A 26,332-nucleotide genomic window follows, 5' to 3' on the forward strand; every position below is an offset into this window, starting at 1 on the left:
GTTCAAGACCACCTGGACAGAGAGGCCGGATGTCATAGAAACAGGTATGATTGCATCTTACAATAAACTGCTTTTCAACAGTGTATTGGAGATCTACTTTGTTTTATACTCAATACAATGTGGTCAGTGCTATAAGGCATTATGCATTATGGTGCACTCTTGGTAAATTAATCAAGTCTTAATTGTCAGAAATGTGTTGTTTGTCACTCGACAGGTCTGGCTTATGTCAGACAACACCTTGACCAGATGGCAGAGGTGGAAGTGGAGCAAGTTGGACAACATTCCTCAGATGAAGATGATTTCTTCTCCTCAATGAAGTCCAGAAGGTCAGAAGGTACAGGGGAGATGGAAGGGTACCTAGCCTGTATCCCAAACGATATGGATCTGCTAAACTCCTTTCCAAATTTAAAAAAACTCTCTCTGAAACTCAACACTGGCCTGCCTGCTTCAGCTGCCTGCGAACGGCTTTTCAGTTGTGCTGGATTACTGTTCACTGCAAAGCGAGCAAGGATGAGCTCAACTAACTTTGAAAATCAGCTGCTGCTTAAACTGAACAAGAAGTTTGTAGACTAGGTTATAGATGATTTAGGGTGTCACAAAACTAGTGGCCTTGATTTGCAATATTCCTCTCTGGAATATTGCTGCTCTTTTATGTTAGTTCCTTTAATTTTGTAACACTTGTGAGCGTCATCATGTGGACATTACTTTGTAGTTTGTACCTCTCTGAGAGAGAGAGAGACAGAGAGAAAGTAGGCGTGCACAAGCCTGTTTAATGTTTTTACCACTAAATGGATGAGCTCAATTAACTTTGAAAATCAGCAGCTGCTTAAACTGAACAAGAAGTTTGTAGACTAGGTTACAGGTGATTCAGGGTGTCACAAAACTAGCGGCCTTGATTTGCAGTATAACAGCTGTTGCTGTTGGTGTTGACATGTATGTTGTTGTAATTACACTTACATTTGTGTAGGTATTCTTTGTTGTTATCGCACTTACACACACATGCCCTCTATAGCGCTCTTGCAGCTGTGGAGATGGCATTAACACATTCTCATTCTCTGACGGTTAACAAACACACACACACACACACACACACACACACAAGCATGTCTCCTCTGGAATATTGCTGCTCCTTTATGTCAGTTTGACTTTGTAGCAATACTTATGAGCGTCATCATGTGGGCATTACTTTGTACTTTTTACCTGTGTGTGTGAGAGAGAGAGAGGGTGAGAGGGAGAGAGAGGGAGAGTGTGTGCGTGTGAGAGAGAGAGTGAGAGAGAGAAAACGTGAGAGTAAGCATGTTTAATGTTGTACCACTAAATGGATGAGCTCAACTAACTTTAAGATGCTACTTAAACTGAACAAGAAGTTCAGTTGTTGTGAAGTTGTTGTTATTGCGCTTACATTTGTTACACTTGTTCTTTAATTAAAAACAAAATAGTTATGGATTTCTGACCCCTTGTCCTATTTTTACTACCCTCACACCCCACACAAAGAAAGTAACTAAGTAACTTTTACTTAAAGTACATTTCAAATGAACTACTTTTTACTTTTACTTGAGTACATTTTCAGATGAGTACTTTTACTTCTACTTGAGTAATATTTCATCAAAGTATTGGTACTTTTACTTGAGTACAATATTTTTGTACTTTTTCCACCTCTGGTAACGATATACTATGTTTTATAGTTCAAAGTCGTTAAATGGCAGAAGAAGCTTGTTTCGTGCTCAGTGCACTCACCAGCTGCCTACATGCTTACAGTAAACGTCCTTATTTATACCGGTTGCCCATGTTCTGTGTGCGGTGCTCAATTTCAGGGTAGGGGAATGGGCCAAGCTATGGTTGGGATGTTGATACATTTGAGCTGTCCAATGGGGATAGAGTAGGGTACATTTAAACAAAAATATGGTAGATAGAGAAAATCAATGGCGTAAAAAGACTAAGTATGGATACATGAACAAAATGTTACTTACACAATTAAATGGGCATATATATAAAATCCAGTTAGTCAAGTAAATTCTCTGAGACAGTACAAGCCTGTTTCATGCTATAAGCAATCATCAGTCTCACAGAGAATTTACTTGACTAACTGGATTATTTTGCTCCTTATTTGTTGAGCACTTTCCCTACCATTGAGTGTTTCTTTTAACAAAGTTTATATACACACACACACACACACACACACACACACACACACACACACACACACACACACATACGTATATATATATATATATATATATATATATATATATATATATATATGTATATTGTCATGTGTTGCATAATGTCATTTACAAGTTGGCAAAAAAAGATGTATTATTTGCACACAGACTTACTTAACCTTGCCTGGCCCCTGGCCGTGGCCCTTAGCTTCAAGCTTCCTGTAGAAGTTCCGTAATTTGGCCTCAAAGTCTCTGCGGTAAGGAGCTGGAGCCCTGGCTCTCTGCAGTCCTACATACACACATACATTATTTCATATACACACACACACACACACACGCACACACACACACACACACGCACACACACACACACACACACACACACACACACACACACACACACACAATGCTTCACGAACCGATTGGGGGAGTGGCTTTCAAATAGGCTCCAAAACTTCTAACAGTTAAAGAAATAGGAAGCTCTTTGCATACATGAATGGTGTATTTTTTATCCAAGCTAAATTATGCAAAAAAAGAAAGGTACAAAGAAGCCAAGAACACAGATGGCTGGGTAGGCAGGTGCATGCAGAGGCTTTGCCTTTCAAATGCAATGTTCTTCAGGCAGCATGACGAGGAACATTACACAGTCTATTTGTCAGCAGCCATACCAACATGTACCCTGGCTCTGCCAAATGATGGAAGCTAAGCAGGTGTAGGTTTGGCTAGTACTTGGGCCTTCCGGGAAAAGTGAGTTGCTAAGGAGGGCACTCCAGACGTCCCTCTCCCTCTCCTCAGTTGGCCATACTCAGTAAACCTTCAAAGGAAGGCACCAGGAGCCCTGCTAATCAGACGCCCAAACCAACTCAACTGGCTCCTTCCAACGCAAAGCAGCAGCGGTTCTACTTCGAGCTCCTCACCCTATCTCTAAGGCTGAGCCCAGACACCCTACGGAGGAAACTAATTTCAGCCGCTTGTATCCTCGATCTCACCCTTTCGGTCACTACCCAAAGCTCATGACCATAGGTCAGGATTGGAACGAAGACTGACTGGTAAATTGAGAGCTTTGCCTTCCGGCTCAGCTCCCTCTTCACCACAACAGTCCGGTACAATGTCCGCATTACTGCTGATGCTGCACCAATCCACCTGTCAATCTCCCGCTCAATCCTACCCTCACTCGTGAGCAAGACCCCGAATATACTTGAACTCCTTCACTTGAGGCAACAATTCATCCGCAACCCAGAAGGAGCAATCCACCATTTTCCTGTACAGAACCATGGCCTCAGACTTGGAGGGGCTGACTCTCATCCCAGCCATTTAACACTCAGCTGCAAACTGCCTCAGTGTGTGCTGGAGGTCGCGTTCTGATGACGCCAACAAAACCACATCATCTGTGAAGAGCAGAGATGCAATTCTGAGGTTCCCAAAACGGACACACTCCTCACCTTGGCTACACCTTGAGATCCAAGTCCACAAAACACATCTAGACTGGCTGGTCAAACTCCCACACCCCCCTCAGCACTTCTGCATGGGTTAAGAGTTGGTCCATTGTTCCACGGCCAGGACAGAATCAGCATTGTTCCTCCTGCATCTGAGGTTCGACAATCGGTCGGAGCCTCCTTTCAAGCACCCTAGAGTAGACTTTACCAGGGAGGCTGAGCAATGTGATGCCCCGATAATTGGAGCACACCCTCCGGTCCCCCTTTTTGAATATGGGAACCACCTCCCCAGTCTGCCACTCCACAGGTACTGTCTCCAACCTCCACACAACACTGAAGAGGCGTGTCAACCAAGACAGTCCAAAAATGTCCTGAGCCTTCAGCATCTCAAGGTAAATCTCATCCACACCCGGCGCTTTGCCACCGAGGAGCTTTTTAACTACCTCAGAGACCTCTGCCAGGGATATGGGTGGGGCTTTCCCTGAGTCTTCAGACTCTACCTCCTCCACTGAGAATGTGTTAGCCGGGTTCAGCAGCTCCTCAAAGTGTTCTTTCCACTGCTCGACAACATCCCCCGTCCGGGTCAACAGTTCCCCTTCCCGGCTGAGCACAGCCTGAGTCAAGCCCTGCTTCCCCTTCCTGAGTCGCCGGATGGTTTGCCAGAATTTCCTTGAGGCTAACCGAAAGTCCTCCTCCATAGCCTTGCTGAACTCCTCCCACACCCGAGTTTTTGCTTCTGTGCCCGCCGAAGCGGCAGCCCTTCCGGCCTCCTGGTACCTGTCTGCTGCTTCAGGAGACCCCTAGGCCAACCAAGTCCGAAAGGCCTCCTTCAGCCTGACAGCTTCCCTCCGATGTCCACCAGCGAGTTCTTAGGGTACCGCCTCGACAGGCACCGATGACCTTATGACCACAGCTCTTGCCTGCCACATCTGCAATAGAAGGCTTTGAACATGGCCCACTCAGACTCCATGTTCCCAGCCCCCCTCGGGATACACGAGAACTTCTTCTGGAGACAGGGGCCTACGCCAGACGTTCCCAGTTCACCCTCACTATACGTTTAGGTTTGCCAGGTCTGTCCGGCAGCCTTCCCTGTCATCTGATCCAACTCACCACCAGGTGGTGATCAGTTGACAGCTCTGCTCCTTTCTTCACCCGAGTGTCCAAAACATACGGCCGCAAATCTGATGATACGACCACAAAGTCTATCATCGATCTTCGGCCTAAGGACTGGATACTGCTTGGCATCCTGCGCATCATATTCTTCATAAATTCTATGTCCATTATAATTCTGTTTATCCTCTTTCAGTGTTGTATTGTGTAAATTGCGTGAACACAACATCCATTGCACGTTGTCCATCTTGGGAGAGAGATCCTCCTCTGTTGCTCTCCCTGAGGTTTCTTCCTAGTTTTTTCTCCCAGTAAAAGGGTTTTTTAGGGAGTTGTTCCTTATCCGATGAGAGGGTCTAAGGACAGGATGTTGTGTTGCTGTTAAGCCCACTGAGGCAAATTTGCAATTTGTTATGTTGGGTTATACAAATAAAATTGACTTGATTTGACTTAAGGTGTTTTGGTACCAAGTACACTTATGAACTACCTTATGTTTGAACATGGTATTTGTTATGGCCAATCCATGACTCGCACAGAAGTCCAATAACAAGGCACTGCTCGGGTTCAGATCGGGGAGGCCATTCCTCCTAATCACGCCCCTCCAGGTTTCTCCATCGTTGCCCACATGAGCATTGAAGTTCCCCAGCAGAACTATAGAGTCCCAAGGTGGAGTCCTATCCAGGACACCACCCAGAGACTCCAAGAAGGCCAGATACTCCAAACTGCTATTCGGTGCATTAGCACACACAACAGTCAGAGCCTTCCCCCCAGCGACTCGCAGTCATATAGAGGCGACCCTCTCATTCCCTGGGGAGAACTCCAACATGGCGGCGCTCAACCGGGGACTTGTGAGTATCCCCACACCCACCTGTCACCTTGGCCAACTTTGGAAAAGTAATGAGTCCAGCCCCTCTCCAGGAGTTTGATACCAGAGCCCATGTTATCTGTGGAGGTGAGCCCAACTGCATATGCCTGCCCTACATAGCCATCTGTGTACCCGGCTTCTTTGTGCCTTTCTTTATTTTGCACATATTTTAGCTTGAATAAACAATACACCATTCATGTACGCAAGTAGTAACCTATTTTAAATTAAAGAAAAAGACAAAAGAATGTTAGAATAAAGCATAAAACTATCTTTAGTCAAGTGAAGTGACTATTTAGTACCATTTCTCCATATGGGAGACTTAAATATCTCCAATGGAGAAAAACAGATGACATCCTAGTCATTTTTGTCCAATATACCTGACCAACAGTCTATTCATTTCAATGAATAACAAAGTTGTGGATCAGATCAATAATTTTTTTTTTTTAGTTCACTGCTTGGTTAGCTTGTCAGGTTCTAGGTTGCTAGCAGCCAGTTTAATGAAAAAATATTAATGGCAGGCTGAAGGAACCTACCAGGAGAGTTCTGCGGTGAGGAGGCAGGGGAACAACGAGGAGAGAAGCCATACCTGGGGTGGATCGGGTTAGAAGGAACATAGGACATGATTTCCTCTTCAAATAAACTAAAGGAACAGAGAAAAGAGAAGTACACGTGCAATTTATTTGAACTCATGAAAGTATGAGGTTGGAGTAAGAAGCGGTATATATTACTACAGCTGTGCAATTTCCTACAAAATGTGCATGTCAGCCAGGGGCTATTCAGTGTGATAACAGTGGGTTTCAAGCCTGCAGACTTTACCTTAGCAGGATGACCAGGTCTGCATCACATGACAGTTTCATTAGCCCCTGGTACCCCTCTGACCTGATGTAGGTGATCTTCTTCCTAATACATGAAAGAAAAAGGATGAGAACTTAATGCTACCATGGCTGCTTCTTTATGCTAAGAGTTTGATTGGGAGTGATGAAGAAGGACAGGATTAGGAACGAGTATATTAGAGGGACAGCTCAGGTTGGACGGTTTGGAGACAAAGCAAGAGAGGCAAGATTGAGATGGCTTGGACATGTGTGGAGGAGAGATGCTGGGTATACTGGGAGAAGGATGCTGAATATGGAGCTGCCAGGGAAGAGGAGAAGAGGAAGGCCAAAGAGGAGGTTTATGGATGTGGTGAAGGAGGACATGCAGGTGGCTGGTGTGACAGAGGAAGATGCAGAGGACAGGAAGAGATGGAAATGGATGGTCCGCTGTGGCGCCCCCTAATGGGGGCAGCTGAAATTAGTAGTAGATGACTGTTTTTTTGTTTATTTTTTAATAGATTGTAAACTCCTAAATTGACATTGTTTTGTCCACTGGGCAACACCTCCATTTTCCTGTTTCATTGATTTCATATTTCTCCTTCTCTAGTAAAGAAAAATAAGTGCATGTCTCTCCTTTTTGTACCTTGGACTTTTATTCTTTATGACATAATTTATTTATCATTATTTATTCTTCAGTTTTCAAAAAGTACTGGGATGATTCATTTTGATTTAACGTCTGGCACTGTCACTCAGTCATCAGCCCAGTCGAATGTGAAGAATTCCAGAATGTCTTTGTTCAAAAGACAATGTAAGATTAAATATTTCTGCCTTGCCAGAGACTTGTTTCTTCCCCGTTTAAACTCTGTCATCTTAAAAAAAAGAAACAACTTGAGCACATAACTTCTTAGAGGAGATCGTCTCAAGTATGAGGCCTACATTCTTCTCATTTGACATCAACCGCAGAATTACTCACAGGTTTGTTTGTTTTTTTGTTTGTGTGTTGTTTTTTTTGGTACTGTTGGATGTAGAATCTTGCCCGGTATCATCAGGTCCCTGACTACTGATCTGCTCCATCACAATTTAAGCTGGCTAGAGTGAAGCCAAACTCAAAAACACTAAAGTCAGATTCCATAACACTTGAGAATTTCAGACACACTTCCAAACTTCCCTTTTTATCCATAGAATTTAAGGAGGCTGATGTTTCCCCCCCCCCCTCAATTATTGTCATTTCATAATCGAAATAACATTTCTACGAAATGTCAGTCTGGTTTTAGGGCCTTTATAGTATTTATCAGCATGACTCGAGGAAACCAAAAAGCCTCCTCCTAGCTACAGATGAAGGTCTTTGCATTAGCTTAATTCTTCCAGATCTCAGTGTGGCTTTGGATCCAGTCAGCCAGCCACGCTATCTTCATGTGACTGTCTTTAAAACTGGCCACTCACTATTTACTACTTACTACTACTTTTTTTTTAGTAATCCACATGGGGCAATTCTCGCTCTACATTTAACCCCCCCCCCCCAGCTGTGTAGCTAGGAGCAGTGGGCAGCCACCGTGCAGCGCCTGGGGACCAACTCCAGTTGGTCTCGCCACGCCTCGGTCAGGGGGCACAGACAGGAGTACTGACCCTAACATGCATGTCCTTTTGATGTTGGGGAAAACCGGAGCACCCGGAGAAAACCCACTGCAGACACGGGGCGAACATGCAAACTCCACACAGAGGACGACCTGGGATGACCTCCAAGGTTGGACAACCCCGGGGTTCGAACCCAGGACCTTCTTGTTGTGAGGCGACAGCACTAACCACTGGGTCACTGTGCCGCCCTTTTTTAAAAACTTTTTATTTATGTTTTTTCCACTAGACTTCCTTTAGTTCTGTTCTGTTCTAACTGGTCCAATAAAACTCTTTCAGTCACCACGGGCAATTCTTCATCATCACCTGCACCCGTTTCCTGTGGCGTTCACCACTAATGAATTCTCACTTCTATTTGTTTGCCCGTTTAGATCATCAAATCATGACTAAATCATTAAGAAGTTATAACATTTCATTCCACTGTCATTTAGATATGAGATCATACCTTCTACAAAATCCCAACAACGGTTCTTTAACTCATTTCACACTGGAGACACAACCTGCTGGGTGGCACAGTTTTCACCAGCAAACCTGAAATAACTGTATTTACACTCCCAAACACCATAAACATGATCATAAACATGATCGATCAAAATCTTGGCCATTTGTCAGTCTGTATCAAGCCTCACATCAAAAATGCTAATTTAATCTTTGATTAGGCCCTGAAATTTGACAAATTAATTCCATTGTGAAATCCAGTTTCTACCAGCTACGACTGCAACTTATCACAGCCTCACTGTCCTTCTCAGACCTCTTGAGTTTTTTATGGTTTTACTTGATAAAGTCTTGACTATTGCACACTGCATAGTTTTATCAGTCAGTCCCCTATCGCTCATCTCCAACTAGTCCAAACTGCTTTTCTTACCCAAAACAAGTACCACATTGTAACCCAGGTTTCAAATAGAGCAATAAACAGATAAATATTAAATAAACAAATATTAAGTTCATTCATGGTAATAAATAGGAAAGAGTTTGATACATGGTAATAGAAAAATACTTGACAACCCCTTTAGAAATGAACAGGACCTTCCCCATTAAGCTCCTCCCCACGCGGCCCCCCAGTGCAGCTAATGGCTCTCACTCGACTCGAGCGAGGCTGGCAGCGACAGAACCAAGCAGAGAGAAAAGGTGTGAGACAGCGGCATTAGCTAGCTACATCTAAAACGGTGAACTGATCAAATTACTCAACAAAGCCAGAGCTGAAGCAGAGTTGGAGACTGTGGGAAGATTTAGAACTAAGAACTAGACAGTTTTGATAAGTCTCCTTACGTTTCATTGGATCTGAACGAACCGTTGTACTCTGAGTTAGCTACTGTAAAAGCTTGCTAGCAAGGCATTGAAGCATGCATCAGGAAAAGACAGGATAGATGCATGACTCGAGAAGTACATGACTGTATTTTGTATTTTGATAAGGAAAGAAGAGGATGTGTTTGTTCTTGACATTTCTGCAAATGTATTTTGTGTAACTGAAATAACTGAAGTAGCTCAGTTGACGGCGAGAGTAGAAGGATCCCTCATACACAGCCATGTTAGTTAACTTCTGGAGTAGAATATATTTATTTTGATGATTGAAGCATTTTGTTAAGTACTGTTGCAAGAAACTTTATCTTTTGTATGGCCTGTTGTGCAGGCCAGGTTTTCTGGTATGGACCCAGGTATGGAAGAGGATTCCTCGTCGTGCGGGACTGAGAGACAGCACACGCGCGAGGACACCAGATGGCGAGCCACCCCCCCCCCACCCCCCAAGGAACTCTTACCTACCACTGAAGGAACACGGTTTGACCTATCAAAGCAGCCTACTGCTTTGCCACTGCTGCTAGGATTGGACTTTCCCTCACTCAGAGTGAGACTCGGACTGAACTGCTGACATTGAACTGAACTGAAAAGAAAGGGATGCCCCGTTTAGCGTAACACTGCATTCATTAAGGTTAAATTGTTAATGTCACTGATTATATATTGATGTTTTGAGTTGAATGGTGAACTTGAATGGTTTTTCCTGCAAGGTTTAATCTTAAAGGGTCAACTTACCTGAGAAAGGGATTTTAGAGTGTAGACTTACCGGATTCACCTGAAACTAAAGAGTTAACTCAAAGGATAAAATAACTGAAACAAAATAGCTTGATAAAATAGACTGTTATCCTAGGACAAATATAGACCGGTCTCATCTTAATTGGAAAATATAAATGAGATAACTGACTAAACTAATTAGAAACCTGAACTTAAAACAACCTAACTGGAATTAAAAAGGGATTCAAACCAGGGATTTAAGTATATCTAAATGTGTGAATGTGTGACACATAGCTGTGAATAGTTTTCATGTATCAAGTGAATTTGCACTATTTTATCATTAAATTGACAGCTTTTCATTTTGTAGCCCCAGTCTCTGGTCCGCTATTTTGTTGCTCAACCACCCCTTAAGAGCCTAAATCTGGTCCAGTGTGACATAGTGACACAAGTGCTACAACATTACCCCAGTTTTCCTAACCAAAACAAACACCACATTACCCCAGTTTTCCTAACCAAAACAAACACATTACCCCAGTTTTCCTAACCAAAACAAACACCACATTACCCCAGTTTTCCTAACCAAAACAAACACATTACCCCAGTTTTCCTAACCAAAACAAACACCACATTACCCCAGTTTTCCTAACCAAAACAAACACCACATTACCCCAGTTTTCTTAACCAAAACAAACACATTACCCCAGTTTTACTAACCAAAACAAACACCACATTACCCCAGTTTTCTTAACCAAAACAAACACATTACCCCAGTTTTACTAACCAAAACAAACACATTACCCCAGTTTTCCTAACCAAAACAAACACATTACCCCAGTTTTCCTAACCAAAACAAACACCACATTACCCCAGTTTTCCTAACCAAAACAAACACCATATCAGCCCAGTTTTCCTAACCAAAACAAACACCACATTATCCCAGTTTTCCTAACCAAAACAAACACCACATTACCCCAGTTTTCTTAACCAAAACAAACACCACATTACCCCAGTTTTCCTAACCAAAACAAACACAATATTACCCCAGTTTTCCTAACCAAAACAAACACCACATTACCCCAGTTTTCCTAACCAAAACAAACACATTACCCCAGTTTTCCTAACCAAAACAAACACATTACCCCAGTTTTCCTAACCAAAACAAACACCACATTACCCCAGTTTTCCTAACCACAACAGACACAATATTACCCCAGTTTTCCTAACCAAAGCAAACACCACATTACCCCAGTTTTCCTAACCAAAACAGACACAATATTACCCCAGTTTTCCTAACCAAAACAAACACCACATTACCCCAGTTTTCTTAACCAAAACAAATACGACATTACCTGTTTTCTTAACCAAACCAAATACCACATTACCCCAGTTTTCTTAACCAAAACAAACACCACATTACCCCAGTTTTCCTAACCAAAACAAATACATTACCCCAGTTTTCCTAACCAAAACAAACACCACATTACCTGTTTTCTTAACCAAAACAAACACCACATTACCCCAGTTTTCCTAACCAAAACAGACACAATATTACCCCAGTTTTCTTAACCAAAACAAACACCACATTACCTGTTTTCTTAACCAAAACAAGCACCACATTACCCCAGTGTACCCCTGGCATGAGCTCACTGTCAGTTACAGAATTGAAACATCTTACTGTTTGTTTATAAAGCTTTACATGGTCTTGCATCTAATCACATCTGTGAAATTGTGTCTCTCTGTGCTCAGTAGGTCAACTGATCAAGTGCTCTTGTGGTCCATGCACAACATGTACAAGTAATGACTAGTGTGTCTCTTCTGTAGCTGCTGAAAAGCTTTGGAACTGACTTCTCCAGAATCTCAGGTCAGCTGAATCTGAGATTCTCCTGAGACACAGCGGAAACGTTTTTATTTTATCAGTACTTTTTCTCGTTTCAGTGAACATTTGTTTGTGTGTGAATGTGTGTGCAGGTTAATGTCCATGCATGTCTGACATGCCGGAGACACTGTAAAGAGAGCATGGCTCTGACTTGAAAGGTTGGTATATGAAGATAAGTCAAGGTGAATGCAGTCAAGTGATGGTGGGTTGTGGATGAGCTACCTGAGGATGTGGTTTCTGGCAAGGCTGGGCTGTCGTTCCTGTAACATGTCAAAGATATTTGACTGACGAAGGAATGCCACGATCTTGTCATTGTAAGCTGTGGATAGAGACGGACAGAGAGAGGGAGAGGAGGGAGAGGGAGAGACAGACAGACAGACAGACAGACAGACAGACAGACAGACAGACAGACAGAGACAGAGAGAGACAGAGAGAAAGAGAGATTTGATTTTTAAAAAGTAACTTTTATTTTTAAAATACAATCATATTCAAACCACGAGCAAATAAATAAATATTCAAAAATAAAAGTAAATCACATCAATTCTCCAGAAAAAACAAGTCGGATGTCTTTTACTGAGCACAACACGTCCCCGTGAGCCGAAATACCACTGAATGGCTGGGTATCTTTCATTTCTCTGTAATAATGGAAGTCGATCATCATCCTGGCTTCCACCATCCTAGTCAACAGCAGCTTTACATCAGTGTCTGCTGAGTTCTCCATCTTCCTCTTTCTGCTTACACATATGGCCATTTCTGCTTGTCCCAGGATGAAATTCATCAGCTGACATTTTTCTTTTATAGTTTGTTTATACACAAACCCCAGAATGAACATGTGCTTGGAGAAAACCTCCCCTACCTTGCTGAATAAACTCTCCAACAACATGAACACTGTTACCAGGCGCACACACACTCCAGGTAGCAGTGGACAACAGTTTCTTTGTAAAACCAAAGAAGACATTTATCACTCACACCCTGACCAGTAACAGAAAGAAAAGCATTGACTTCTATTCACGGCATCACTGTGAGTTTCTTGTATGAAGACCACATCCAACCCCTTCATTTCTGCCAGTTTGAGAAGAGAAGCCCTTTCCCATCGCTCCTGGCTCCATTTATATTTAAAGACCCTATTCTCAAATCAGCCATGAAAGGGAAAGAAGTTGTCTCTGCAACAACAAAAACACATGTGAACAATATGAGGCGAATCCATTTTGTCTTAATCATCAACGATTAGTTGTGCTTTGACTTTTGTTGTACTTTTCTTGAGCCGGTAAACCTCTTGGTCAGTGGAAGCCCCCTCGTCCTTCCTCAGCTGTGCCACAGACCTGACCAAAGAGCTCAAATCGGGGGAGAACTTCTCAGTTTTAACCGCCCTTTGCCCTTTGGTTTCAGTTAAACATGTCCTTATTTTCTCAAGGGGGTAAAAAAGGCTTTCATCCTCTTGTGATGGTGTCCACTCACTTTCCTCATCCGATGAATCATCCAACACTTTCTTGGCCTCGGCATCCCCCTGCTCTTTGTCAGGCATTTTCCTTTTACTGCGTTCAGCCGTTAAAAACCAGTCTCCTCCTCCGCAGACATGTTGTCATCTACCAGTTCCTCACTGACCACACTTTCCACACTCTGACCGCAGTTTGTTTTACCTTTGTCACATTCCTTCTCCTCTGTCAACTTGCACTTTTCCGGTTTCTCTCTGGTCTGGGCATTGTCGGCTTCATTTCCACTCTTAGCTCGGTCCTGTTCCTCACTCTGCTCCCTGTCCTGCATGTCTGCCTCGGTCTCCTCTGCTTTCCCTGCAGGCTGCTGTGCACCAGGCGAGTCAGACTCGGCTTCAGGCTGCTGTGCTTCAGGCTGCTGTGCACCAGGCGAGTCAGACTCGGCTTCAGGCTGCGGCGCTTCAGGCTGCTGTGCACCAGGCGAGTCAGACTCGGCTTCAGGCTGCGGCGCTTCAGGCTGCTGTGCACCAGGCGAGTCAGACTCGGCTTCAGGCTGCGGCGCTTCAGGCTGCTGTGCACCGGGCGAGTCAAACTCGGCTTCAGGCTGCGGCGCTTCAGGCTGCTGTGCACCGGGCGAGTCAGACTCGGCTTCAGGCTGCGGTGCTTCAGGCTGCTGTGCACCGGGCGAGTCAGACTCGGCTTCAGGCTGCGGCGCTTCAGGCTGCTGTGCACCAGGCGAGTCAGACTCGGCTTCAGGCTGCGGCGCTTCAGGCTGCTGTGCACCGGGCGAGTCAAACTCGGCTTCAGGCTGCGGCGCTTCAGGCTGCTGTGCACCGGGCGAGTCAGACTCGGCTTCAGGCTGCGGTGCTTCAGGCTGCTGTGCACCGGGCGAGTCAAACTCGGCTTCAGGCTGCGGCGCTTCAGGCTGCTGTGCACCGGGCGAGTCAGACTCGGCTTCAGGCTGCGGTGCTTCAGGCTGCTGTGCACCGGGTGAGTCAAACTCGGCTTCAGGCTGCGGCGCTTCAGGCTGCTGTGCACCGGGTGAGTCAAACTCGGCTTCAGGCTGCGGCGCTTCAGGCTGCTGTGCACCAGGCGAGTCAGACTCGGCTTCAGGCTGCGGTGCTTCAGGCGGGTTCGAGCCGGCCTGCTCTCCGGCCTCAGGACAAGACCGAACCAAATGTCCTTCTGCACCACAACCGAAGCATTTCATCGTCTCAGAGGTGGCAAACACGTTGTAACTAAAACCGTCCACTTTGACAGTGAAAGTCAGCTTTAAATCCCCCGTGCTGTCCCTAAGGGTCATGAAAACCTGTCTCCTGTGACACACAACGTGTCTCAGCTTTGGTGACTTGGACCCCAGCAGAACTAAGCTGCCCGAAACGTGACAGCTCCGTGGCCAACACTTCATTTTTACTAAACAGAGGTGCGTTTGAAATAGTGACCTTTTTAGCCAGGTTCACCAACGGGAGAACAGGGGTGAAAGAATGACGAATCACGACGCCATTTTCGACAACTTTTCCGACTTTGGCCACGTCATCCAGGAAAATGACAATACCTTCGTTCCTTCGTGAAGCAGCCTTCACACTTTCAAAGCCAACAAAGGACATACGTCTTCCCCGAGTAGGTGTATTGACAGCTGATGATTGCTTATGGCATGAACCAGGCTTGTACTGTCTCATAAAGAACTTACTTGACTCACTGGATTATATATACTATATATATATATGTGTGTGTGTGTGTGTGTGTGTGTGTTTTTGCATGTTGTGTGTATGTGTGTGTGTTTGCATGTTCTGTGTATATCATATCAAAGTGTATAAAAAAAAACACTATTTACATGGAGTGGCTTGTGGTAGAGGGTCTAGAGGGTCAGGATGGTACTGGCTCCGTATTGCTGCTACCAGACTATTGACAGGCCTGGTCATCAGAGAGGCCCCTCGACTCCTGGACACATCAGAGGCCTTTGAGGGCAAACACAGAAGACATATGTTTAACACTGCTTCGATAAAAAGATGAACTGCTTAAATGCTGAACGTGATGAAGTTGAGAAATGGTATCCACAAGGGATTTAATTTGTCACAGAGGAGTATTTACCACCCAGTTCTTTTTGGTTGTGTGAATATATGAGCTCCTGTGCAGTCATGCACAGGTCCCATGTACATACATTGAGCAGCTGTGTGGTCGTGTGTATACGTGTGTGTATATGTACCTCCCCAGCACTGTAGCTGCGGAGTCTCTGCAGATGCTGTTTATGTGTGAGGTGTCCGGGTTGCCAGCTGTTCTGCAGAGGGATGCGGGGATCTATGAAGGTTGTGGCTCTCCTGTTGTGGTCCACAAAGAACGACTAGAATTGACAGAAAAAAGGAAGAAAATGGACGAAAACTGTCAGGAATGGTGTGCAGGGGTACTGACCGACAGCCAGTGGTGGGCTGCCGGGGCCATCAAGACCTTCTCTGCCGGCCCTGTCAAAATGAAAATCATAATGTGTTTTTTATAGTTAAATTGAAGTGAGCCTGAAATGCATCTGAAGCCAGTTACTTGTTTTCTGGTGGGGCTGAGCAGGATTTCTCATACTGGAATGTCATATGAACGCACCACAGCTCCGTGGACCAGCACTAGCAGTACTGCTAGCCTTTCCTTCAAGCCCAAAGCTAGAAACTGATTACAACTTTGACCGACCTTATCATCAGCCAGTCAGACGTTGATGTGTTGTGACAGAATGACCCAGGGGCCCGGTGACATATCGGTGCTCGCCCCTGGTGTTGCCATCTCCTTTGAGCTTGAGCCTTTGGCGGGTTGTGAGTGAACTAAGCTATATGCTGATGGGAAACGCCACCACGTTCACAGCTACTGACGATCCTGTTGCTAAGCTATTTCTCAAGGCACGTGAAGGTTTGGAGAAAAAATAAATAAGTACTAGAAGAAGACCTACACCTAAGCTGGATAGGCTTACCAAGGCCAGCAAAACTAACTGTTTACTGCACTGAAGGTGGTGCACTGATGATACTGTGGCTATATTACAGTGAATATGAAGGTGTGAGAGTGACTGCTCAGTATTGTTACAGCAGCTGTGGAAAGTTGTTTTTGTGCCACGCGGTGCCGTGTGCAGCCTGGTTGCTAAGTGAAGAGCTATTGGAGATGCTGCAGTAGCTGCCATAGTGCACACTGGTGTGTGTGTGTGCGCGTTGTGGTTGTTGAAGATCAGCTGTCTTGTTGGTGTGGATGCGGTAGTGCATATAGTGTGTGATAGTGTGTTTTGTCTGTGGTTATGTTGGCTGTATCGCTCCTTTACTTTCATTATTCTTCTTACTCGTTGCGGGGGAGGTGGAGACAATAAGCCCTCGTGGATTTGCTCAAGGAGAGGTGACGAAATGCATAAGTCTGGTTCGGATGGGCCATGTAATGTAACTTGTGTTCGGAAAGAGGAAGGCTCCTGCAGAGAGAGCTCGCCAACTGGAAGGAGAAGGGACGACGATCAGAAGAATGCAAGGTAAGGGGGAGTTAAAGAATGTGTTCAGGTTTTGTAGTTGTAAAAGTACAGGATTTAAGTTACTGAACCCTTTTGACGCTTTCTTTTATACTGAGCCAACAAATCGGGGATACTAAATTTCAAGCTCAAATCAGGTACAGGATCAGATGTTCTTCCCCAGGGTCTCCTTGGACCAGGACTGCTCCAAGGCCGACTGCAGATGCATCCAACTGTACCAGAAATCTTCTGTTGAAGTCTGCGACTCTTAAGGACAGGGGAAGAACACAGGCTTTCAACGTATTGAAGGCTGTGCCGCGGTAGTCTGACCAGATTTCCGGGCTCCTCTGGTCCTTGCTGGCCAGAGAGTGAGTGGGCATGTCGACTTGTTCCACTGCTGTCTGGGAAGGCCTACACCACAATGGACAAGGAGCAATGATGTGCGGTCAGGCTAGGCAGTGCCTATAATAATTTAATCAAAATAACCATACACAGATTCATAACAACATGTCAAAATCTCACTCTAGTCACACGTATGCTGTGTTATGATGTATTTTTAAAGACATTTTTATGTCCTTGTCCATTTTAAGTCCTTAAACTTCTAAGAGTGAAACGCCGTATAGCGCACAACCTCGCCTACTTTTTCAATGGGAAGGGTAGGCTGCGCTTCTTTCAGGATTGCCTTTCTTCTTCTTCTTCTTCTTCTTCTGTCAGCTTATTCCCTGTTTCTCAGGGGTTGCCAGAGCGGATTTTATGGTTTCCATCGGTACCCTGTGAGGGCACAGCACCAATGGCGGCCATTGTCAACCCAGGCCTTGACCGATCCGGTATAGTCTGGTCAATCTGCATACTGATTTGGCAAAATGTTATGTGGGATGCCCTTCCTGACCCAACCACTAACCCTATGGACAGGGGCACAGGTAAAGCGCTGGATGGCATCCCAGTATTCATGGATTTGCACCCACGCCTGTCGCCTTTAACATTGTGAATTTTGGAGTTTGCACATGTGCATTGTGTAGCTTAAGGTGAAATCAATGGAGGAGGAAAGGCACTGCTTATGGCAGGAGTGTGAGCCAATGAGAGCCATCAAGGTCACGTCACGTCATGTCATGTCATGTCATGTCATGTCATGTCATGTCACATCACGTCATGTCACCTTACGGAGAGATTTGTGGAGAAAGACAGGTGAATGGACTTCATCTTCAAGTGAAGGTAAGCCATTTACTTTGCACTTCTATGCTCGTGGCAGTGTTAAATTAATCTGTAAACATGTTTTTCCATGTAGTGTGGCTAAATATGATGTTTAATTTGATGATATTCTCTAAATGTTGTCTTTCTTATAGAATGCTGGCCTGCATCAGACAACCATCGCTGAAACACCTTCCCTCTCAGCTGCACACACTCGTTATTTCTCATCCTTATTATTAATAGCTCGTTATACTATTATTTTGTAGCGGTTTTAATTCAAGTTTCATTTTTACAAATCTATACAGATGTAGAGTCTACAAAGGTGTGCAACTGTTTGTGTAGCTGAAGAGTTTAGTAATGCCATCCATCCATCATCCAAACCGCTTATCCTGCCCTCAGGGTCACGGGGTCGCTGGAGCCGATCCCAGCAGTCATTGAGTGGCAGGCGGGGAGACACCCTGGACAGGCTGCCAGGCCATCACAGGGCTGACACACACACACACACACACACACACACACACACACACACACACACACACACACACACACACACACACACACACACACACACCCAGGGACAATTTAGTGCGGCTGAGTCACCTGACCTACAAGTCTTAGGACTGTGGGAGGAAACTCGTGCAGACACGGGGAGAACATGCAAACTCCACGCCCGGGATGACCCGGTTGGACTACCGCGGGGCTCGAACCCAGGACCTTCTTGCTGTAGGTGACCGCACTAACCACTGCGCCACCGTGCCACCTGAGTTTAGTAATGGATTTTACAAATCCATACAACATTTGATTGGATAATTATTATTCAGTTCGTTTTTAGACCTCTAGTTTGCGTTGATATTTATTGTTCATTTTTAAAAACCTATACAAATGTTGAGTCAACAAATGTACGCCGCTGTTCTTACATTCATGCGCTTTTGCAGTTGTGTAGCTGAACTGAAGTGTTTAGCTGCAGTGGATGCTTGCATGCATGCTTTGCAGCCAGTATCACTTATTATGCTTTTGTCACTTTGTGTTTTCTAAGATACTGGCTAAGTGAGAAACTGGGTACTGTGAATGACATGAGTACATGGGTCACATATGGCTTCCCAAGTCTCACACTTTGTTTTTTTTTTTTACTTGTAGTTTTGCCGTGTTTTCTGCAGGCTGGCTCAAGGCATCACGCCACATTTTCTTTTCACTGATTGACAGTTCATCTCCCACTAACACATCAAAAACAGCTCTGAACGTTGTCAACCATTTTGAAGTTCACAGATTTGTGCAAGTCATCTCAGTTTGTCTTCCATTCCTACAAATCAGTGCAATTACTCATAAATAATATTTACTGTTCTGACACGATCACTGGCCGGAGGATCAGCAGCCAACCGGTGACATTTCCCTACCGGCCTGCAGCCAGCCAGTATGAGTGGCACCTGCATACTGGCTGGCCTGTGATCAGGTGCACCTGTCATGGTCTGTGACCTGGGCTCTCCCAGCTCCTGATTGGTGCTTTGGTTCACCTGTGCCCAGTCTCCTGGATTGGCCTGTGATGTTATCCACCTGTGCTGGGGACTATTTGACTGGGTTTTTTGCAGACATGCCCGGTTGAGACTTGGAGAGGCTTCATGTTTGTCTGCGGAAGCGCTTGGATCCAGGACCCTCATCTGCCTCCTCTGTGTGAGAGAGTGTTTGCTTAGTTTAGTATTTTATGTTTATTCAAGTTTGCGTTATTGCCTGCCTTGTTTGGCAGTAGTCTTTTGTTATTTTGTGTTTCGCTGAAGTCTAGTAAAGAGACTCGGTACTTTACCAACTGCCTCTGCCTCTTCTCTGCAATTGGGTCCAAATACACTGCGCGACACTGTTCACTTTCACCATACAAAGGTGGCATGGTGGTGCAGCGGTTAGTGCAATTGCCTCACAGGAAGAAGGTCCTGGGTTCGAACCCCGGGGTAGTCCAACCTTGGGGGTCATCCCGGGTCAGCCTGTGTGGAGTTTGCATGTTCTCCCCGTGTCTGTGTGGGTTTCCTCCCACAGTCCAAAGACATGTAGGCCAAGTGAATCGGCCGTACTACATTGTCCCTAGGTGTGAATGTGTATGTGTGTCAACCCTGTGATGGCCTGGTGGCCTGTCCAGGGTGTGTGCCCCCCCCCCCGCCACTCAATGACTGCTGGGAAAGGCTCCAGCATCCCACAACCCCGATTGGGATAAGCGGCTTGGATAATGGAATGGAACTTTCACTAAACACTTGTTGTGACTACGTTGATTCTCTTTTCCAAACGTTTTCAAGTTGTTATGTGATGTAGCTGAACAGGATGGGATCTAACTGCACAGAAGCACTAATGATGGGACACATGCTGTTACATGTTTACCTTCTCACCATTTGTCTCCTAATATGCGGATGACACTCTATAAGTTTGCTTCTAAATCGTTTTGGGTAAAAGCATGCCCCAAGTGACTAACTGCTATTTTCACAAGTATTGCCCAAAAATGAGTGTTTTTAATTGATCTGTAGGTGACCCCAATACACATGATCTCAATGTCCTGTCACCTCAGCACCCAGTTGATTGGCATGAATTCACTCTCACTTCTGCTATCAGTCATTTTATTATACATCATAATACTGGAAATGAATTACTGAAATGGTATATAATTTAAATATATTTACATATATTAAAGTACATATACTTACCACAAATGTTTCTTCGTTATGTGTTTTTGTGTTCTTTTCAGGTAATGTTTCAATAAATATTTAAAAATAGTCTCTGATAACTGCGGTTTGTAGGCACTGCAATGAAATACACAATGGTTTGGGAGCTCCAAAGAAAGGCAATGGCGTTACTTAGTCATTTCACAGCTATCAAAAAACCATATAAAACAAGACAAAAGTACTTCATATATATACTCTGGCAATATTTTTGATTCGGTTTTCCTTTGGAATGTAGTTCAGCCAGGGGGGCACAATATTCTAGGATTCTGTGGCAGTTGGAAGAAGGATCAGATTGTTATAAAACATTAGAGAGCACAAAAGGATGTCATTAGAATTTGTGAATGCCCCCTGCCTACCCAGCCACTGACCTCACCGCATGTCACTGACGAGGAGGGAGCCCACTGCTACGCATACCTCAAAGCAGTGCTGCTGACCAGGTTCAACATCTCCCCAGAGATGTCCCGGCAGCAGTTCCAATCAACTACTGTACCACCTGGCGAGAACCCCACCGAGACCTATCGTCGCCTTAAGGGCCTCTACCGGCACTGGATTCGGCCAGAGCAGCACACTAAGGAGGAGGTTGGTGAGGCGATCATCTTGGAGCAGCTACTCCAGGTACTTCTCTTTGAGGTGAGGACCTGGGTATAGGAGCATGAGCCAGTGGAGGGACTTGCGGCTGCCAAGCTGGCTCTACAGTACCTCAACGCTCAGAGAGGAGGACCAGCTGCATGTTCCACCAGTGCAGCAAACCGGCCAGCCAGCCCAGCCCAGGCCTGCAAAGAGAGAGACCAACCAGGAGCTTCTAGGTAACACCAGACCAACAAGCATCCAGTACGGACTTGGTTTTTATTTCCAGCAGCCAGGCCACAAAGCTTTTGTGTGTCCCATATGCAAATCTAGGGTCACGGTGCTTACTATGCACCTCAGCCTGAGGTGGAGCCTACCAGGGATAAGGAAGTGAGAGGTCAGCACTGTAAACATTTGATTGTCAATGGCCAGCAAGTTACTGCTGTGCTGGACACCGGTAGCTTAATATCTCTGGTTAAGCACAGGCTGGTGCCAGTCAGTAGCGTGGTTTACAGCAGACAAGAGGACATTTTGTGTGTTCATGGGGCTAAGCATCCTTATCCCAAAGCTGACTTAACCGTTACCATGGACGATCAGCCTTATCTGTTGAATTTTTGGGGTGGTAGAAAATTTGCCTGTTAACATCATCCTGGGAAGGGACTTACTTGTACTAATGGACTTACTGCAGGAAAAAAGAACTGCCGGTGGAAAGTGACTCTGGGGAGAAGGGGGAGGTCAAAATGTGAATGCTTCTTGTCCTGTGATCACTTGAGCCCTGGCAACAGCTGGTGTCCAACCACTCCCAGACCTTGACTGTAGTCTGTGTGAGGGTGGCACTAAGGGGCCAAGAAACTCCCATCGCTAACGCTGCTGTGAGAAGCAGCTAAGGCCAACAGAATCTGAAAGAAAGAGTTTGCTGTCAGATAAAATGTGGGAAGTACCTGAAAATAATTCTGTGCTGCAGTGGGAAGATGAAACTTTGAAACCTTTGTTTGCTAAGATGGTAGAAGACACAAGGGGAATTGTGGAGGAAAGGTTCATTGTTGATGAGGATGTGTTATATACAGTTGATGATGACCAGAGATCTCTTGTAATCACTGCTAGCTGTGGATCACTTGTCATGTATCTGGCAAACACACTCCCATGGGCTGGACACCTTGGTCACCACAAAACTTGTCTTCACATCAGTTCACACTTTTATTGGCCCTACATGTACACAGAGATCCAGAAATATTGTGATGCCATTTGGACTGCGTGGCGCACTAGCTACCTTCCAGAGACTGATGGACAGAGTCCTCCGGGGTTGTGACAACTGCAACGCAGCTTACCTCGATGACATGGTAATCTTCAGCAACACATGGGAGGAGCATGTCCAACACCTATTACTGGTCCTGGGAAGGATCCAGAAGGCTGGGTTGACACTCAACCTCTCCCAAGTGTGAGTGGGCACAGCAGGAGACACGGTACCTGGTTTACCAACTGGGATGAGATGAGGTGCGTCTGCAAGTGGATAAGATGGAAGCTATCCAAAACTACCCTCAACCTTGCATGGAGAAGGAGGTATGGGCCTTCCTGGGATTGGCTGGCTGGTACAGATGGTTTGTGCCCCAGTTTGCAACCATTGCTGCCCAAATCACAGCATTGACCAGCAAGGACAAGAGGAACCTGGTAATCTGGTTAGGGTTAGGGTTAGGGTTAGGGTTAACCTAACCCTAACCATAACCGAGCCGATCCTTGATGTTAAATGTGCAATATACTGCAGGGCTTCGAAATAAAAGGACCAATGAGGTGTCCCAAAATAGCAGGCCAATATTGCCCATAAGCTAACAAATATATAAAATTTCTCATTAACATCAACAACAACTTAATTTTGTATAGCGCCTTTCAAGGACCCTAAAGGACGCTTTACACTCATCGTCATCATCATCATCATCAGGTCGAGTATCCTCGGATGCACTACTACTACTACTATTACACTAGATAAGAAGAAAAAAGATTACAACAAAGATCAAAAGACTACAGACAATAGGCCTTAGTAAAAAGGTAAGTTTCCAGCAGTCTTAAAATTGTCCAAAAAAGCTGTGTTGCGGATCTCTGCTGAAATAGAGTTCCAAAGGGTGGGGGCTGTCACACTAAAGGCTCTATCCCCAAAAGTCCACAGGGTGGCACGGAGGATGGAAAGAAGGCCCGTGTCTGCGGACCGCATATTCCAGGATGGAATATAGGGGTTGAGGAGGTCTGATAGATAGTGGGGGGTATGGGCATGGAGGGCTTTATAGGTGAGGAGGATTTTATAAGAAATGTGGGATTTGACTGGGAGCCAGTGAAGGTGGGCAAGGGTGGGATTGATGTGTTGCCAGGGCTTGGTGTGGATGAGCACCCTGCCAGCTGAATTCTGCACATACTGAAGCCTGTCTAGGTCTTTGCCAGGTACCCCAGACAGGACTCAATTGCAATAATCCAGATGGGAGGTTATGAAAGCATGGATGAGGGTCTCTGCCACAGAGTCTGAGAATAATGGCTGGAGTCTGGAGATGTTTTTGAGGTGAAATAAAGCAGATTTGGTGACAGATTTGATGTGTGACTGGGATGTGAGGGTGGAGTCGTGAATGACACCAAGGTTGTGGGACTTCAGGGGATTGGCAGATGGAGCAGCCAACCATGTCGAGGAGATGATCTTCAACCCTCTGGAGCAGCAGGTTGGAAATGACAACCATGAGCTCAATCTTATTGGTACTTAGCTTGAGTAGATTTGATGATTTCCAGGTTTTTATTTGGCAGAGGCAGTTAACAAGGGATTGTGGGGGGAGCTGAGAGGATGGTCTTGTGCTAAGATAAAGTTGTGTCATCAGCATAGCAATGGAAACTTAGACCATGGTGGTGGATGATCTGTCGATGGTAAAGAGGAGGGTCCAGAACGGAGCCTTTGGACGCCTTGGTTGACTGGGGCTAGGGTGGAACTGGAGTCTCTGATAGTGACAAACTGTTTTCTGTTGGTGAGATATGACTGGAATCAGGAGAGAGCTACACCAGTGAGGCCTAGGTATTCAGATAAGTGGTTGACGAGAATGGTGTGGGAAACAGTGTCAAAGGAGAGAGAGGTCAAGGAGGTTTGCGGGTGCACTGTGACCTGCGCACCCCCTTCGGGGACCCAGCAGGTGCCACTGGTGAGGGAGTTTTAGGTAGATCTGATGCTGGGGGACTGGGAGGGGTCTGTGTGTTAGTGTGAGAATGTCCATCCTCTCGGGGGGACACCAACACCGCTACCTGATTCTCTCTCTCTCTCTCGCTCTCTGGCAAAGTGTGTGGCAGACACGCTCCCCCAGTAGTCCGTCCCACCACAGGACGCTCCGTGGAACTGACTGTCTCTGAGCCTGTATCATGATGCAGGCACACATAGTCCTGATGTCTGTGGACCACACATCCATCAGTCAGCTTATCAACATGGCAGACTGGACCACTCTGCCTGAGAATAACTCCAGGTAGCCATTGCTGAGTGTCGTTACTGCTGAAGTTCCTCACATAGACATGGTCATCTGGTTTTAACTGCCTCTCTTGTGCATGTTGATTATATCCCTCCTCTCGTTTTTCCTGCTTCCTTTCCACTTTTACCTTCATGTCCGGGCGCAGCAGGTCCAATCTTGTCTTGGGCCTACGACCCATCAGCATCTCTGCTGGAGTGTGTGCAGTTGCAGTCTGGGGCGTAAGGCGGTATTTAAACAGGAAATGTGAAAGATGAGTGCTAAGCGAGTCCCCTGTCATTCGCTTCAGCCCCTCCTTCACTGTCTGAACAGCCCGCTATGCCAATCCATTTGAGGCTGGGTGGAAAGGAGGCGTCCGTATGTGATGAATTCCATTCTGTTGCATGAACTCACTGAACAGCTTGCTGGTGAACACTGAGCCATTATCAGTGACCAAAGTGTCCGGCAACCTGTGTATGGCAAACACTTGCCCGAGTCTGCCTGTGGTTGTGTGGGCTGTGATGTTGCTCATGATGTGGGCTTCTATCCATTTTGAGTGTGCATCCACCATTATTAGAAAAATCTGCCCTATAAACGGGCTGGCAAAGTCCAAATGTAGCCTGTAGCCTAGACCAGGGACGGTCTGGCCACTCCAACAGGTGCAAGGGCGCTGGTGGTGGCATGCTCTGATTTGTCTGACATGGTGTGCATGATTTTACCTTGCTCTCCAGGTCTTGATCCATTTTTGACCACCGGACGTACGATCTTGCAGGGATTTTCATCCGCAACACACCTGGATGAGTCTCATGTATTTCCTCCACAATCTGTGAATGGCCAGGGGGATGTACGAAAATGCAGCCATCCTGCAGGATCAGTTCTATCTTGCATTTAGCATAGGGTCTCAGCTCCTCTCCTACCACAACACTGGGCCAGCCTTGTAAAAGAAAAGTCTTTACTTGGGACAGGACAGGGTCCCTTTTCTGTCCGCTGCTTGACCTGGGCTGCTTTCACAGGTGTTTCTGACAGCCTCTCCAGTGAAAACACAGTCTCTGGAGGCACATATGTAGCAGCAGGTGTCTCAGGTAAAGGCAGCCGATTCAGCGTGTCCGCATTTGCAGTATCCTTCCCTGCTCTGTACACTATAGTGTACTGGTAGGCTGACAGCGTGAGAGCCCCACACTGTATCCTGGCTGAGGCTAGCGGTGGGATGCATTTGGTCTCACTGAACAGGCTCATCAGTGGTTTATGGTCCGTACAAATCGTGAAGGCCCGGCCATAGAGGTACTGATGGAAACGCTTGACAGTAAAGACAATGGCCAGATGGTCCTCCATCACATGTGAGAGAGCTGCCTCGACTCCTTAGGGCAAGGCATCACATGAAAGGGAGATCTCCTTGCTGGGGTCATAGTGAATGAGCAGCTTTGCTGAGTGGAGAAGTTCTTTCACGTCTTTGAAAGCTTTCTCCTGCTCTTCCTTCCACTGCCACTTAGTGTCCCTGTGAAGCAGCTTGTACAGTGGAGCCAAGACTGTTGAGAGATCAGGAAGAAACTTTCCTTAATAATTCACCATGCCCAAACATGATCTGAGTTCAGTGACGCTCATAGGGCTTGGGGCCTCCTTGATA

At 45.7% G+C, this 26,332-nt stretch overlaps 1 protein-coding gene across 1 annotated transcript in view; it reads right to left on the reverse strand.

Moving 5' to 3' along the window:
- Positions 1 to 26,332, reverse strand: part of LOC130130102 (E3 ubiquitin-protein ligase HECW1-like) — a 100,894-nt gene that overhangs the window by 26,632 nt on the left and 47,930 nt on the right. Inside the window, exons 17-23 of the mRNA XM_056299833.1 lie at positions 15,537 to 15,671; positions 15,165 to 15,288; positions 12,804 to 12,806; positions 12,120 to 12,216; positions 6,387 to 6,470; positions 6,104 to 6,210; positions 2,337 to 2,451 (exon numbers count right to left, since the gene is read on the reverse strand). Coding sequence (XP_056155808.1) covers positions 2,337 to 2,451; positions 6,104 to 6,210; positions 6,387 to 6,470; positions 12,120 to 12,216; positions 12,804 to 12,806; positions 15,165 to 15,288; positions 15,537 to 15,671 — 665 coding nt within the window. The remainder of the gene's footprint in view (positions 1 to 2,336; positions 2,452 to 6,103; positions 6,211 to 6,386; positions 6,471 to 12,119; positions 12,217 to 12,803; positions 12,807 to 15,164; positions 15,289 to 15,536; positions 15,672 to 26,332) is intronic.

Source organism: Lampris incognitus, chromosome 19, assembly GCF_029633865.1.
Source record: "Lampris incognitus isolate fLamInc1 chromosome 19, fLamInc1.hap2, whole genome shotgun sequence".
Lineage (NCBI taxonomy): Eukaryota > Metazoa > Chordata > Actinopteri > Lampriformes > Lampridae > Lampris > Lampris incognitus.